The sequence below is a fragment of the Patagioenas fasciata genome, chromosome 1 (assembly GCF_037038585.1).
Source record: "Patagioenas fasciata isolate bPatFas1 chromosome 1, bPatFas1.hap1, whole genome shotgun sequence".
NCBI classification, from domain to species: domain Eukaryota; kingdom Metazoa; phylum Chordata; class Aves; order Columbiformes; family Columbidae; genus Patagioenas; species Patagioenas fasciata.
In genome coordinates, this window is record NC_092520.1 from 198,643,010 (window position 1) to 198,659,641 (window position 16,632).

General features: G+C 39.3%; 1 protein-coding gene across 1 annotated transcript in view; it reads right to left on the reverse strand.

Annotated features, from left to right (window-relative positions):
- Positions 1-318: 318 nt before the first annotated feature.
- The window catches only part of GRAMD4 (GRAM domain containing 4), a 76,751-nt gene continuing 60,437 nt past the window's right edge, over positions 319-16,632 (reverse strand). The window contains exons 8-19 of the mRNA XM_065843813.2: positions 16,421-16,512; positions 14,703-14,794; positions 13,670-13,718; positions 12,757-12,828; positions 10,426-10,469; positions 10,217-10,326; positions 8,827-8,981; positions 4,846-4,993; positions 4,285-4,378; positions 3,150-3,234; positions 1,743-1,811; positions 319-718 (exon numbers count right to left, since the gene is read on the reverse strand). Of these exons, the coding sequence (XP_065699885.2) occupies positions 617-718; positions 1,743-1,811; positions 3,150-3,234; positions 4,285-4,378; positions 4,846-4,993; positions 8,827-8,981; positions 10,217-10,326; positions 10,426-10,469; positions 12,757-12,828; positions 13,670-13,718; positions 14,703-14,794; positions 16,421-16,512 (1,112 nt within the window). The 3' untranslated portion in view covers positions 319-616. The remainder of the gene's footprint in view (positions 719-1,742; positions 1,812-3,149; positions 3,235-4,284; positions 4,379-4,845; positions 4,994-8,826; positions 8,982-10,216; positions 10,327-10,425; positions 10,470-12,756; positions 12,829-13,669; positions 13,719-14,702; positions 14,795-16,420; positions 16,513-16,632) is intronic.

The following is a 16,632-nucleotide window of genomic DNA, read 5'->3' on the forward strand; positions in this document are numbered from 1 at the left end:
ATCAAACCTAACCAAACCAGTAAAATATCCTTCTGCAATGCAAGAATTAGCAAGGAGGAGTTATTTTAAGTGCAGTTATAAATATGGAAAGACTAAGATGACAATACTTCCTTGGTGTTGTGGTGTTGCTATCAGTTTTAACAAAGAACCCAATGAAAAACTCTGAGCTGAAGAAAGAGACTTCAGGTTGCTGCAGTCGTCATTCTCACATCTCAGGGAAAAATAACTAAGATAAAGGGACAAATCTACCCCTAGGGATATCAGTGGAGTTAAAGGGACCAATCTGTTTCACTTTGTTTACTCAGTCAAGTTCTCCAAGTATCTTCTCAGCTTTTAATGTCAGTAAATAAACATTAAAAGTGCTTAATGTGCAAGGCTAATAGTGATGATAGCACTTTCACTCTTTTGTTTCATTTTGTTTTTTGTTTTGTCTTTTTTTACAAAAACCTTAAAAACAAACATGAAGGCATATATAAAATACACTTGATTTATGTAACAGATAGAATATAAACCACCAGACAAGAAAAATTATTGCAAAATAGATGAGGATGTTCATTTTTTTCACTACCAAGTCGTAAAATAAGAAATTTTCCTTTAGGTCTTCTAAGATAAGATACTAGCTCTCACTGCTTGATGATGCAGAGGTTATTTTCACATATTGGTTGAAAATCGTCTCAAAAGCTTCATCTCTGTGTACCATGGCACCAAACACCAAAGGCTAAAAGGAAAAACAAAATCATGTCAGTCCAGAAAAGAAAAATCTTGCTCTAGATACGGTTTTGGTCAAATCAACAGGAACAGGAAATGAACTGTACTTTAAGTGCTTTAATAAAGACATAAAAATCCTTTTCTCTACTAAATCCTTGGATATATGGCAGAGTTTCTGAGAAAAAATTCACTTCTCCATCTTGTTCTTAAAACAAACATGGAGTAAAATGCATCTGCACAGAGCATTAGCAGCGGAGAACACTTCAGCTCTCTTTCCTCTCCATCCGCTCCGTGTATGATGTTTTCCTGATCGAACTCTGCCTCATTAAATATTTCTAAAAATCTTTATCAGTGCCTTTTTGTTTTGACTCATCTATATTCATTTAGGTAGATGAACATTTTCAACTTTGTAACTGAGAAGTGCTTCTCAGTATCAGTCAATGAGCAGAAAGCCTGGTACAACAGTCATGTGACTCAGAGAAAAGTTATTTACAAGTGATTAGTTTAAAATAAGGTTCAGTTGAATGTTAAGAAAAGCTTCAGTCACCCAGAGGGTATCTGAGGTTTAGAGAAGCTTAAATCTTTAGCACCATAAGACTGAAACATGAAAACTGCATCCAAGGGTCAGGCCCTTCCACCCCAAAGCCTCCTCACCCACAGACACTCTCAAGACATCAGCTTTTCGTTCCAGACTGCACTGCAGAGCAGCCCCGAGCTCCTGGGGAAAGACACTGAGGGAACCGTCAGTGGAGGTAACGAAATAATGGAGCAAAAACGATGGAGCAAACTTTCTTAAGTGTTATAGTCAAACAGTGCAGATGCAGTAGAACAACCTACATGTTTAAATCGTTAATATTCTGAAGGCAAATCTACAGAGTAATAGACATGTGGGTTAAAAGTTTAAGAAAAAAAAAAAGCCAAACACTGGAATAAGGGCAGGGGAGGGAAAGCCTTTAGGTTGGTGCCAGCCAGAGAAGGAAGACAAAAAGGGCATGAGGTCAAACACAGCAATACACATACAGCTAGGTACTTACTTTTTGTGTAGACGGTGTTGACACAGCAATACCCATCCCTGATCCCGGGAGAACAGAGAGCACTTTGTACTACAAAATAAAACAAAGACATAGACCAAAGATGTCCTGTGTACTGAACGACTGCAAAAGGTGCTGAGAAGGTGACAACACAGCTCGTCAGTGGTTCATCCTCCCAGCCACAATGGACGGCTGCCCCACATGTATATGCCTACCTGAGAGTGCCTGTGAGCATCACCTACAGGTGTCCCTACAAGTAACATTCACTAAAGGAGTAGCAAGCAGACCAGAAAAAGCTTATTTTTCAAAATTAAATAGATAACCCTTTTTTAAGAAGTCCGTAATGCTAAGAAGGAATACAACTTGCTGAACTGAGCAATATCCCCAAGGGGGAACAGACCCCAGGCCTGACCTGTGTTTCCCACCCCCAAATAAAACCAGGCATGGTACATTTTTACACTTGGCTGCACGATCCCTTTCCCATCTTCACTGAAAAAGCCACACAAAAGCAAAAGGACCTTTACGGCAGTAAATACCTACTAAACAATGAGCCAGCATTACTTCAAGTATGATGTTTAGAATTCATCAATGTGATTTATTAATTCCAGCAGGAATGTTCAAGTTGAGCAAAATTTGTCTGCTGTATGGACACATGATTTAAATAGAAGGAATTCATTTGGAAATCTGGAGGTGCTTAAGCAGCAGACACCAGGTTAAGGTATTTCTTTGCACAGGCTGTGGTAGAAAGCAGGGGGTGTCTGTGTTTAAGAGTAAGACAAGTTCAGAGAGGGTAACAAAAAGTGTCATTAAACATCATACAGAATGATGCAAGGCACCAATAAAGCCACTGGTGATCGCAGGCTGATAAAACTTGCCCGGAGGAAGGACCACCTTGTACTTGCTGTGCTTCCTACCATACACTTCTTGGTGGGTGATTGGATCCCAGACAGATGAACCTCCAGCCCAATCCAACCTGCCTGCTCTAATGATTTACCTTTCTCCAGTCACAACAATCCCTCGTCCCTCTGAGGCACCTGTTTTTTAGATGGTGCATCTACTGATATCGACACCCAAACTGAAGTTAGTATTACACAGTTTGTGCTAACAATACATCATCTTTAACCCTACACAGCTCTAGTCAATGCAGGAGTTATGAAACAACAACACTTTAATTTTAAAATAATTCAGAAGTGTAAAGGTTTTGTGGTTTTATGCTCATAGTGAGTTTGCACGTGGTGAGTCCAAATGGCTAAACAAGCAGTTCTGGGAAACATTCTTGATCAAAGAATTACATTTTTCTTATAAAAATTATCAGTGGAATCCTTTTTCAAAATGAGCAGAAAAGCAAAACATGACTAGCTGAACACAAAACCAGTTTTCTCCCCCATTTGCAACACAAAACAGACATACCTTCTGAATATCTGTTATATCCGTGAGCTTTATAACTTTATTTCTTTTAGATGAGCCGGATTTGGAGCTTTCAAAGCACAAGTAACTGAAGACAAGGAAAGAAAATGCTCATTTAGTTACAGTATTCTAAAACAAAGCTTTCAATATCTCTCCTGTTAATTCTGAAGTTTGAAATCTCACAGGTTAAAATCAGCTTTAAAAAAAAAAAAGAAGAGGCACATGATAGGCAAGTCGGTTATGGTTTCTAATTTAGAGCAAACACCCATAAATTCTAGCAGCTGGTTAATATGTGTGAAAGTCCAGAACATACACCATACACGCACACCAAAAAAATCTTGTATTTAGATTACTGCACTGAATTGTTGAACCTGACAAGCATTTTTAAGACACAAGAGGCACATACATCCTTAAACAGCTGAAATACCAAAACTCAAAAGGCTTGTAAATCTTTTACCATCTTAAAAGAAGATTAATGGAGAACACTGCATTAGTTTCACGTTATTGTGATGCAGATGAAAGCTCACATTTCTAAATGCTGGAGAGAGGTCTCCATCACTAGGTGACATTGCATGCAGATGAGCTTTACTTCCATTCATTACAGTCCAAAGGAATTTCAGTGCAAGACCCAAACAGTAGTGACAATAGTTATTGAGCCCCAGGAGGCTGGGGGGTAAGGAAGGATTAAAACCAAAGCTTGAATTTCTATTTTCTTTTTGTTGCACATTGTTTCAAGGAAGCTATAAATTCAATTTGCTTCAAAAAAAGAAACTTAAGAGTATTTGCCAAATAACCATTGATAACAACTCTCAAAATACACTTAGCTTTTAGGTTTGTTTTTTAGTATATATATAGACGGTATGTTATCCACATGAAGAAGTGCAGCTACTAACAACTGACTACACAGAGCCACTCTCCATTCCTGTGTGAGCCTTTCCAAGGCAAAATCACATTTCTTAAGCGTTACCACACTCCGGATTCAGGTCTCCCTCTCCTATGGTACTTTCTTGGGGTTTTAAAGCACCATGAAAATGCATTTTTGTTTCAAAATATTGTTAAAGGATTACTTTTAGATTCAAATTTTTAAAATGTCTGTTGCATTTCTCTCCTAAGAAATGTGTGGAGGACAACGACTCACTTTTCTGTGACATAAAGAACTCCATTCCTGATGTAGTCCGTAGGCATCTTCCTATCTCTGTTAATCAAGCAACAGCGCCAGCCATTTTCACACACTGAAAAAGTCATAACAAGAAATCTTACTTTAAGAAAAAGAGAGACAGGCATTACCCTCAGCAGTTTCCTTATAAAACAGCATAAAACACTGAAAATTACACTTTAGATACCTAAAACTAAATGTGTTTACAAATAAAAGCATAAAAGAAGGTGCTTTTATACATCACATCTGTTTTAACACTGGTTTAAAGAAAACACCAAAACAAAAACCACCCACACAATTATTCCCTTTAACTTGACTACTCCATTTGCATTTCCACAAAAGGCAGTGCCAGGCTGTGCCTTCTTTCAACGAACTGCAAGGACTTGGAATGAAAGAGAACGTCTCCATTCATCCTAATTTAGAGCAGGTCTTTTTAATCAAAAGTCTGTATTGGTACACTGCACAGAGAGGGAATTCAACTTTAAACTATCCTTGGCTTTTTAGGAAACACTCTGCTAACGCAGCCTTCCTGTCACATAATACCTGCCAAAGGACGCTCGTTTTCTGACAGGTTAAAAACTTCATGGAAATTCCCCCTCTTGGTGGTGTGAAAACGACTTGTGTCTTCATCTTTGCTTATCCCCGTCGGGGCACTCGAGCCCACGTAACTTCTGGATGCTGCTGTCTGAAGCTGCAGAAAAATAAACACGATTCCAAAATTTGAACAGCAACATTTAAGCTGTGGTCTTTAACATAACTTGGCTAACTATTCTTCCTAAAAATATCCGTAATGCAACAATATTTGTCAACTGCTTACATAAAGTTAGCTTTGGACTACTGCACTACACTACTGCCATAGCACAAAGATCTAATGTGCTCTCTGAAGATGACTTTTGAAAGTGCTGCCCTTTGATGGATGCCCTTTGCAGGGGTGAAAGCACATTGTGCTAGACATATCCATCTTAAAATACCACTTTTCTACAGTAAAGGGCACATCTGATTAGATACAACTAGGTCACTCCACACAACTCCAATCATTATACTAGTAGGACTAATAACAGTTAATATATTATCGATACTTGGCTTGTCTTCAAGAGACAGACCAAGCACAAAATATTATTGCACAAAACAAGTTTAGAAGGAAAAAAGAGCAAACAAAGTCACACAAAATCACATCAGCTCATTAGGAACACATATGCTGAAACTGAAAGGAAGTTTTCCACGCTAGGATCCATACCTTTTCATGCCCTGACAGCTAGCAGGAAAAGAAACAAACAACACAAATGTGACAGTGACAAAAGAAAAAAGTGAAATCTATTTAACAGTATAATACATAGAATAAAACATGAACCAAGTGAAGCTGCAAGATCTTGCTCATAAACCAAGAGACTACACACAATGAATGCAATTAAAAAAAGAAGAGTTATCAGTGGTTAGAGCACATCAGTTCAATTTATTCAGGTTGTGTTAGAGCCATTGATCTTTCCTTTGCTTTGAAGATGAAGTGAATTTTGAGAGTGTTGACATGTGAAATAAAGTCAGAATGGTTGTCAGCATCCTCGGAGAGGTGGGTAAGGTAGCGTGGAGTTCTCAAAACTTGAGTTTACTTGAGTAAAATTACTTTTGCACAGAGCTCCTGAACCACCAGAGGCTGCCCTAGCAACCAAGCCTTGCTTCTGGAAGGACAGTAGGCAGTTCCTTTTGAAAAACTTGTTGCGTTTGCTTTTTCATCTTGGTGGGGCAGCACACGATTCCAAAGGTTGGCTTTTGCCATCGAAGCATTAACAGCTTCGTTCTCAGCCCTACCGCACACATGCAGTTAAACAACTGGCAAACTGACAACATGCAAGCTCAGGACTGAGCCCTTGTCTGCAAGGCCCGAGCTGCCGGAGGCCAGCCAGTCTCCGCTGCCTTTTTTTTGTTTTGCACATAAGTTGGCAGAACTCGACATTTAGCAGGATTTAGCGCTAACAAAAGAAATCCAAAGCAAATGAAAAAAACGTGCACTCAGTTACTGAGTACAAACCAGGCTGACAAAACAGGCATGACAGAAGGTATTTACCATCCAGCTTTTAGGGTAACTGTAATACAACGATGCCTCGGGGAAAAAGAATAAAGAAAGTTGACATGGAAAGCAACTGGTTGATGATAATTGTACTCTTGCTTCAGCTACTGTCCCTCCGCTGTGCCCTTCGCAACGATCAGGCCCCTGGAACCAAGGGAAGCACCAGCTTCTCTACAGAGTTGTGTGCACATAAAGATCACAAGAATTTTTGGAAGGCTTTCTTAAATAAGTTATTTGGCCCCATACGCACATAACAAGGTGAAGCGCCATGTCCCAAAACACACCAAGCCAGAAGTCTAATGCTTTTTGCACTAAAGTGAGGATTATTCCTGCTCTCTGCTACACTGCTTCCTACCTACCCGTTATATAACGAGATTTTTAAAAGGTGTTTAAAATTCCATGGCTGAAGATGTGAGAAAGTTCTGCTCTTACTTCTAGTCCTTCCTAAAACACGCAAGTATTTCCCCTACCCTTAAAAGAAGTGGTTAATTCATCCATAGCCACTCAGGCTTCAGACAGCCTATGGTCTATTACTGAAAAAGAAAGCATTGCAACCGATTCTGATAAGCCTTAAATCCAACTGGAAGTGATTAGATTTGCAATGCTGGAAGAGCCCTGACTGAAAAACATCACCAACAACCTGACGGTATTCCTTTTCACTTGATATGCCATCAGCTTTTGACATACAACCTTTACCCATCCCAAACTGTTGTCAAGATTGTTCTATAAGGACACAGGGTCAGAGTTGTGGGATGGGCAATGAATACTGCATTGTGTCTTGGTTTACAGTGTCTTGTATGTGGCTTAATGATAAGAAGCCAAAGCAAACGCACATACGCTGGCACTACGTGCTTTTGGCCTCTGTCTTTTCTATGAAAAATTGAAAGACATATTTGGTTTTTACCTTTTTGTACAAAAATCTATTTTTTTATACTATGAGGTCCCCAGAATTCTCTCAAAGGTAAGAAAGTTTGTCTCAAATTATTGAGACTGAGTTATCCAAGACATTTGGAAGCAGATAACGCAGCCCTGCACATCATTTCCAGGAACACAAGCCAAGACCATCAAGTCAGACAGAGGAGTACGAAAACCTTGGTCTTGTCAAAACTTAAGCCATACGGAAAAGCCAGAAGGGATAGCTACTCTCTAAGTATAGAGATTCAAGTTCAGCAATTCAGAGCCTTTCCACCCCTAAGAGAGATTAGAGGGACGCAGCAGAAGCTGTCACCACCACCACCACAGTATGTGACTGATAACCTGTAAGCTCCAGAGGCACAGAAAGTGTTAAGCCCATCTTTTGCCAGCAAGAGAAATACAGACTAAGGATGGCTCTGGGTGCTCATCCACCTCTCTCGTCCCTCGGAAAATATAGGAGCAAAAGACTCACTTTCTGTCAGAGACCATCCTTCTCCTCCACTTCCTTCTGAAATACTCACATTATGCTGCAGGTCTTTTACCACCAATTGCTCCACCACCCCCAGAACCCCATATTTCTTCTTCTTCACAGGTTAACAACCAAGGGGTTATGTGTTTGTCCCTTTTGCTCTCCAGGTGCGTGCCAGGCTGAATTACTGTTGAGTGCTGCACATTTTAGTCAGGGAGTTTATGACAGTACTCAGATACTCCATGAATGCAATTAGATATTGTGATAAGACACATGAAGCAAATGCTAAAATGGGATTAGACTGAAGTTTTCTTACAACTACTTCTATTTTTAAATTAATAAGCATTCACAAATTCAGGGATATGGAAAAGCATTACTTGCTTTTCAGATATCGCGTCAGGCCACAAAACAATTTCCAAAGATGCACAAAAGGCAACATTTAAATATTTAACTATGAGATATTAACAAAAGAAAAAATTACTGTTGGAATACCAACATGGTGAAAAGTCACTTATCACCACTATGCTAAAAGGTCACCTAATACAAATAACCACAAGACATAATGCCTTAATCTGTAAACTACTTTATTACCTCTGTTAAGCTTATCCCGCTAGTAAGCTGCATATTATACTCAAGCCTTTTTAATTTGTTTTTTAACTAACTGTTCTTCAATCTATACAAACATCAGAATTTCCACTGAAAAAGAATGTCTGAGAACAGAGGAATACAAAAAGACTAAATTTTGACAATAAAATCACACAGAATGTATGTTACAGAAGTTGATATGAATGTGGATGGTGTTATTTTTCTGTGGTTAGCTTCATAAGACCTCCAGTACACATATATATCTCTATATACAGATTTTGATAACAGATTCCTTCCATAGAAGAAACAGCATCCATATAAAAACTCTGTGGATCTTCAAAATAATAAAAAATAGAACTAGCATTGACTATTAGAATTTAATTAACCTTCCCTTTAATGTGCTCTAGTCACAGGAGAACAGGGAAAGGGAGAAAGGGATCTGGTTTTCAGATGTTGGAAACAGAGGGACAAAAAGATTTATTAGCCTCACCCGTCTCGACACTGTAGCATTAGATCTTTCTTTGAGCTGAGGATCTGTTGGGAGACTTGTCCAGATGATATAAGGAGTATCATACTTAGCTCTTAGTCTGGGGCATCGTTTGAAGATAAAATCGATAAGGAAAAACTTGATTCCAGCATAGAGTCCTGAAAAAAAGGTCACTTCAGTAGGCATGTTGAAGGGGCATTAAGAACATCACTGTTTTGATCATGAATTACACCAAATGCTGTATCTGCAGTCAGAGTGCTAAACCATTCTCTGTGTTGTAACATTTTGATTCTTCTTCCAGAGACAGAAAATGATTTTTCTGTTCCTCCCCTGCCCAGATTCCTTCCTTCCCACTCCCAGTTCTTTTAAACCACTTATGTAGCTTCTTGTTATACAGAAGAACATTAAAATAATTCAAACATACATTCCTTATTACCAGAAGTATTCTGAAACATGATACACTTCCAAGCCAGAAAACATGCCAGAGCATTCAACTCTGCAGCTCCCTGCAAGAACTTAAATGGCAACAGAGGGCTCTCACGTACTGCATTAAACTCTACCTTTCAATCCAGTAAATCCTCTTTCTTATACAACTTATTTCTTTGCATTCTGCCCGATTAATAAGGGCTTGAAATACTCCCTCAAAACATTACTGAATGCAATTCAGATCACCTTCTAATAGTCAGAGTGAAAATAAAAAAAAGAAAAATCCTCACACATCTAATTCAATTGCCATGTCAAGCAAACCTATGTTTATGTTCAGGCCGACACAATCTGAGGTTCAGGGTCACTAAAAGTGATACTCATTTGACTACATCATTATTTCAACGAAAAATGAAAATTCTTGGTTCCCAGTAGATGGCTTCACATCTTAAAGACAGTCTCATGCTGTAGCAAGAACCCTCTTTTCCCAGTTCTCAGTTGAGACTTTATCTGCAGCTTCACCCCCAGTAATCTGCTCATTCTGTCCAGCCTATCCCCCAAGTTTTACAAGTAGTCCCATTAACCTTTACATTTTTTCCAACCCTGTCAGCTTTGTGCCTTCTATGTGGTCCTACATAATTAATTTGCAAGGATGTATGAGTGAAAACAACGCAAAATACAGGAATTCCCGGAAGCCTTGCAGCTGACAGTGTGAAGACCTCTGCTAACAGCTAATCTTAAACTTCCCCTCTTCAAGGAGGGAATGCATTATCCCATTTTTTTCTATTATATTATGTATTCAGCGAAGGTTTTTCAAAATGCACATGACAAACAATGCCAAGCACAATGAAAATACTTTAAAACGCTACATTATTTATTAATGCAGTGTTTTCTCTCTTAAGTTCTAAATTCACTGTGTTTTAGCACATTAAGTCTAGACTTTAACAAGTCAATTATTTATTGTGTTTACCCATTGCAAGCCCAATAATCCTGTAGGGCAAAAAGCAGGATGCAATAAATGCTGCCCATAGAGTAATGTAGAGCTTCTGTGTTATTTCTGGCTGGACCCACATGAACAAGCTGAAAACAAAAAAGAAACAAAATTTTATTACTAGTGTTCTAGACATTGGTCAAGTCTTGTTTTAAGAGAAAAGAAAATATTCACGTCAGAAAACTTACTTTTTAATTTTTTCCAGTATGTCTGCCATCTTGCCAAAAAGGTTCTGCATAAGAAGCAAGAGAGTTAAACCTAAGACCTACATTAACTTGTTTTTTTCTCCACATAATAGAATCACAGAATCACAGAATGTCAGGGATTGGAAGGGACCTCGAAAGCTCATCCAGTCCAATCCCCCTGCTGGAGCAGGAACACCCAGATGAGGTTACACAGGAAGGCGTCCAGGCGGGTTTTGAATGTCTTCAGAGTAGGAGACTCCACAACCTCCCTGGGCAGCCTGTTTCAGGTTCTGTCACCCTCACTGAGAAGAAGTTTCTTCTCAATTTTAAGTGGAACCTCTTGTGTTCCAGTTTGAACCCATTACCTCTTGTCCTACCATCAGTTGTCACCGAGAAAAGCCTGGCTCCATCCTCCTGACACTCACCCTTTATATATTTGTAAACATTAATGAGGTCACCCCTCAGTCTCCTCTTCTCCTAATGAAAGAGACCCAGCCTCCCCAGCCTTTCTTCATAAGGGAGGTGCTCCACTCCCTTAATCATCTTTGTTGCCCTACACTGGATCCTCTCCAGTAGTTCCCTGTCCTTCTGGAACTGAGGGGCCCAGAACTGGACACAATATTCCAGATCCGGTCTCACCAGGGCAGAGTAGAGGGGAAGTAGAACCTCTCTCAACCTACTGACCACCCCCCTTCTAATACACCCGAGGATGCCATTGGCCTTCCTGGCCACAAGGGAACAGTGCTGGCTCATGGTCATCCTGCTGTCCACCAGGACCCCCAGGTCCCTTTCCCCTACACTGCTCTCTAATAGGTCATTCCCCAACTTATACTGGAACCTGGGGTTGTTCCTACCCAGATGCAATACTCTACATTTTCCCTTGTTATATTTCATTAAATTTTTCCCCACCCAACTCTCCAGCCTGTCCAGGTCTCGCTGGATGGCAGCACAGCCTTCTGGCGTGTCAGCCACTCCTCCTCCCAGTTTGTCCAAATTGTTGATGAATATATGATGAAAGAGTAAGATAACTCTATTGGTAATAACTAATTCCCAGAAATTTATATTTAACTGATTTTTAGCTGTCAATGTACTTCACAACTGAATAGAGAATAGCAATACTCTGACTTCCACCTCTTTTAACACTCTGTTCTGTAACTTACAATTTTTTGTTAGAAGCGAAGAAGCTATTTGACCCCACTGTCACAATCAGAAAGTGTTTACGTCACTGCAAAAATTTTAATTTAAACTGTCAAATCTAAAATTTAAGAGCTTCTGTCAATAGGTAACAAAGTGGAAAGTTTCTTCACATATTTTGAGCACTGAAATTTCAGGAAATAGTTACTGAGTTCATCAAGTGCGGGGTGTTAGCTTCTTCGGAAATACACCACTATCAATCTGGTTCTACTAACGTACCCTGGGAGTTACTGGATTCCATGCAATTCCAACAACTGTTGACCCCTGCTCAGAACTAAGCGGGTTATTCAGTCATGTTCTCTGACCTATCCTTGCTGTCACAGCACCCATAAACTTCACCTTCCCAAGGTGTTCATACAAACGCATGCATGGCCACCGGCGGAAGGCAGGAGACAAGCGCACCCAGGTAAGCTGCTTTTGGCAGCGGCACAGCATTGGACACAGCACAAGGCTGCAGCTCAGCTGGGCGATGGAGGCACAGAATCGTAAAACCATAGAATTGTTTCAGTTGGAAGAGACCATTACGATCCATCGAGTCCAATCATAATCTAACCCTAGCACCCAGCTGCCAGGCCAGCTCAAAGCAGTGGAGCTTGGAGAAAACCTCCCTTCACCCTCTCCCGCACAAGCAGCAGATTTCAAGGCTGGTGGAGGAGGGTGGTGGTGTTTAAAGAAGTCCATTTTGCAGATGCTGTACAAACTGTTGAATTAACACAGCTAAACAGACAGTAACCTTCAGATAAATCTTGAAGGAATAGTTTTGCAATGAGCAGATTTGGCATGTGGATCCACACTCCAGCACACTGGTAAGGCTCATCACCCGATCTATGTTATCAGCAGCTCAGATGCACTTAATACAAACAAACTGTCAGAAGCTGCTTCTGCCCCCCTGCAGATCTCACTCAGAGCCATGACTGGAGAACCTCAACCACTTCTCTGAAGCACTGGACCATTTCAGAACCTCCAGGAATCTTCCCAAGATCTCTGCTGTTCATAGGTAAAGATCCCTATGCAAGAGAAGTATTGTGTGTCTGAGTGTTTGTTTCCACATGCTGCATAACAATGTCCTTTGACCACTTGGACTATGAACCTCTTTGTTTCTAACGAAGCAGCTGGAGAGGTCCGAGAGCAGCACAGTACCTGCGCCTTCTGAGCCACGTCTAGAACAAGCTGAAACTTTTCAGACACGGTCAGGTCTTCTTTTGGGGGTTCCTTGGGCAAGAAAGAGACAAGCCATTAATTTTCAGCTCAGCTGAAACTGATATTTTACAAAACTCCTCATGACAAGGCGATCTCTCAACATTCTCGGTAATAGCCCTCTCACTTTAAAAAGCCTCTAAATTTACCAAGTTCTTTCCTTGTTTCAGATTCACTGTTCGTATCTATGGTTATCTTTAGTTCTCAGTGCTTTTCCTCCAGGGTATATGCAAACATATTAATATAAGGCTGTGAAAGACACAATAAGCCTTTGAAGCAGTGTGGTTACAATGGCTGTCAGTCTACAACCACAAGCTTAAACTGACCTATTTCTGGTCTAGCACAGAACTGTCATTTTTTTAGAAGTTTTACATTTAGAACTTCTATATTTATTTATTTAAATAGTTTATTGGCCTTTTAAAAGTAACAAAACCATCCTGGAAGCAAGACCTCACTAAAACTTAGTGAAAAGTTTGAAATTCAAAGAGCTCCATTTTACATTAACACTTAAAATCCTTCCTGCTTAAAGCAGGACATGCAAACATGAATTTCAAAATGTTACAAAGAAAACAGAAAGCCTGAAGACCTCACAGGATCTAACTTGTCCCAGGCTGACATGTTCACACTGAGTCTAGAAATACGATTCAAGCTTGGAATATTTTAGGGTGAAACACCCAAATCTGAGAGTGCCATTAGTGAAGATTTCTAAGTTGCAAGAAGAAGAAAAAAAGCTGTAGTGCCTTTATTTGCACCTCACTCCTCTTTCCGCTTACAACTACTCACATAAACACAGAGGAAGGCTTTAAAGGTGCAACTTTTAACATAGACATAGAGGTCAAACCGGCCAGAGACCTACCATGGGTTCAGAAACTTCAGGCACAATGCTCCACTGTATTCTCCAACCCCTAGAAGTTATGGAAATAGTTAAAGAGAGCAAGTACTTCTTCTCCACCTGCCAACACGGATTGTTTGTAAGAGGTTAAAAAATAGTTTTCCGCAACAAGCTATGGCTAAAAAAAGTATTAAAATAATCCCCAAATGAATGAAAAACCTACAACATAAGTACAAGTGGCCAACCACAGACAGCTTTAAATATATATACATAAAAAAACCCAACTATGTAGATACTACACAGAATCACTGCCTCTGGGTTTTACAACAAGAGTGAGCTGTGTGCACAGAGTTAATAATTAGTAATATTTTTTTCTTGTTTTTTTTTTTTTTCATGTGAACAAAATTAGATCAACTTATTCAGAAGCCTATTTGCTATGGGTAATTTTCAAAGAATATAGTGTCAGACAGTAAGTATCAATTAGGAAGTCAGAGAATCATTTTAAAACATGCACATTAAAGTGCTTTCCACCATTTAAGGGGGGAGAGATCATCATCCTAAACCAGCATTTTAAAAAGATCCTATCAGTACACAAAATGTATATTTTTCAACAAGTCTTAATTTTTAATAGCGACTGAATTTACGAACGGAAGATACTTTGGATAAAGTATGCTAAGAGCTACTGAAAAAGGCAGAACTGAAATGTCAGGCCTAGGTGAAAACTCTCTCCAGAAAAAAGCAGGAGGCTTCAATATTTAAGGTGATGTTCTCCAACTACTCTGAATGCTGTAGAATTTTATTTTAGAATTTTAACGTGCTGAGGCATTTGTCAGAGAACATGCAGCATCATTTATAATGACCCAAGTCACAGGATATGAGGATAATTCCTTAGAATAGTCAAAAAACATAGAAAGCAATGAAATTAAGGATATTAGAGTTTGAATTTCACTGTTAGACTTAACTCAGAACATTAGAAAACAAGCTTACAACTCAATGCAAGAATAATAAAACATGTTTTGAGCAAAGCATTACAAGAGAATAATATTTAAGTAAATACCTGGCTATGAGGTAATTTAGGGACAACCTCAAAATTGCTAAAAATAAGAACATAGGAATGGCCCAGCCATGCCATACAGCATTCATGTAAATCTGCAGATTAAGAAAAAAAAAAAAAAGAGAGATGTGGATTATAAACTGGTATAAACTGAGATGCATGAAATATTGTTCCCACTGTACTACTGGGTTCACAATCATGTAATTCAGATCACAAAAATTACTAAATTTTAGTCACACTATGACCAACAATAGCACTGCATTCATGAATGCAACGTCAAAAACCGAACCAAATCTCGAGAGACTATACTTAACTAGTTCTCAACTGCTTGAGAGAGAGTATTGAGTATTTCCAACACTGTGACTACACGAAGACATAGGAAAAAGTAAACCCTAAAGTCTGTGAATCCGCTCTGTGACCATGATACGGTCCAACCTCACCCAGGGCAGCTGAAGCACCGGTATAATAGAAGAGTTGTAACTATTAGCCCCACACAGGGCAACAGGATAAACTCTCACTCTATTATTACAGGTCAATTAAATCCCATATTTTTTACCAAGCCTAAAAAGATTGCAAGAAAATAGGTTTTGTTTTACCTAACAAGTACAAATACTAAGTGCTTCAAAAGGTATTTGGTCCCTTTCCCATCTTCTGAAAATACAGAGACTTCAGCCTCCCTGCCAAGAGACAACAGACTTTTCACTGATAATCCCAAACCAAAGCATCGCCCTGGCTCCGAGGTCCCAGAGCTTTCTGAACAAAAGTTGAAGTTCCTTCTTTCAGCTTTTATCTGGGTTTGTCAGGAGAGGCGAGAGAAGAATCAGTAGATCAGGAGAAGGGACAGACACACATCACTAGGAGGGGAAAGTCTCCTCCTCAACATTTCTTCAGCTGTGCTGCGCAAAGTACCATTAAAAAGGGCTCTATAACTTACAGGGAGGGATCTTTTAATGAAAAGGTGTGTGACATTTTCACCAAATTCATTCCGTTCATTCAGCTACAACTACCAGTAATAATTTCCATCGATATAAAAATGTTTTATATGCACCCTAACCAAAACAATGTAGATCATTTAATTCACAATTAGAAGGAAAACAAATCAAAACTCCACTAAATAGTTCTGTCACTGTGTGGCATGCAAACCTCCTTACATAGCATGGGAATGCTTGAATTTAGCTCACAGATTCGATCTTTGCACACTAAATAGTACTCAAATCACGGCATTTTGTGTGATCCTAATGAATGGCAAAGAGCACTGATGGTGAACGACAGCTTATCACACATGGTGGCTATCAGCATTTCAGCCCTTGACAACAAGAGATTTGCAGAGGCTGAAGCAACCATTAAATTGAAGGACTGGGGGACAGGAAACAAGAAATCGGAGAACAATGCCCAGATTGTTGTAAGTTATTTTAAGTTAGAAAACTACGCTACAATAAACCCAGAATACACAATTGACGTGACTTTGAAATATAATTGAAGTGACAACTACTGGTATTTTGTGTTAAACGAAATTACACTATTTGATTTGACTTAAACTGTAGCACAACTCCTACTCAGATATGGCAGTTTCACAGTATCACAGTATGTTTGGGATTGGAAGGGACCTCAAAAGATCATCTAGTCCAATCCCCCTGCTGGAGCAGGGGGATTTCAATGAATTTCAGTAAATATTACATTTTTAAAGTTCTTACTACTCCCGGAGGAATAAGATAACTTACAATAAAGGCAATAGCAGAAGTGTAGATAGAATACCAGTCTGATAAGGCAGAAAGATTCTTCACAAAATTAGTAACAGGTTTGGCACCTCTCTCTAAACACAAGTGGAGAAAAAACACAAGTGTTAGAATTAGCTGGCAGTGGTTAAATAACTTGTAAATGACAAACAACCAAATTAGAAAATGAATAGGAATATTCAAGACATGTAATGATA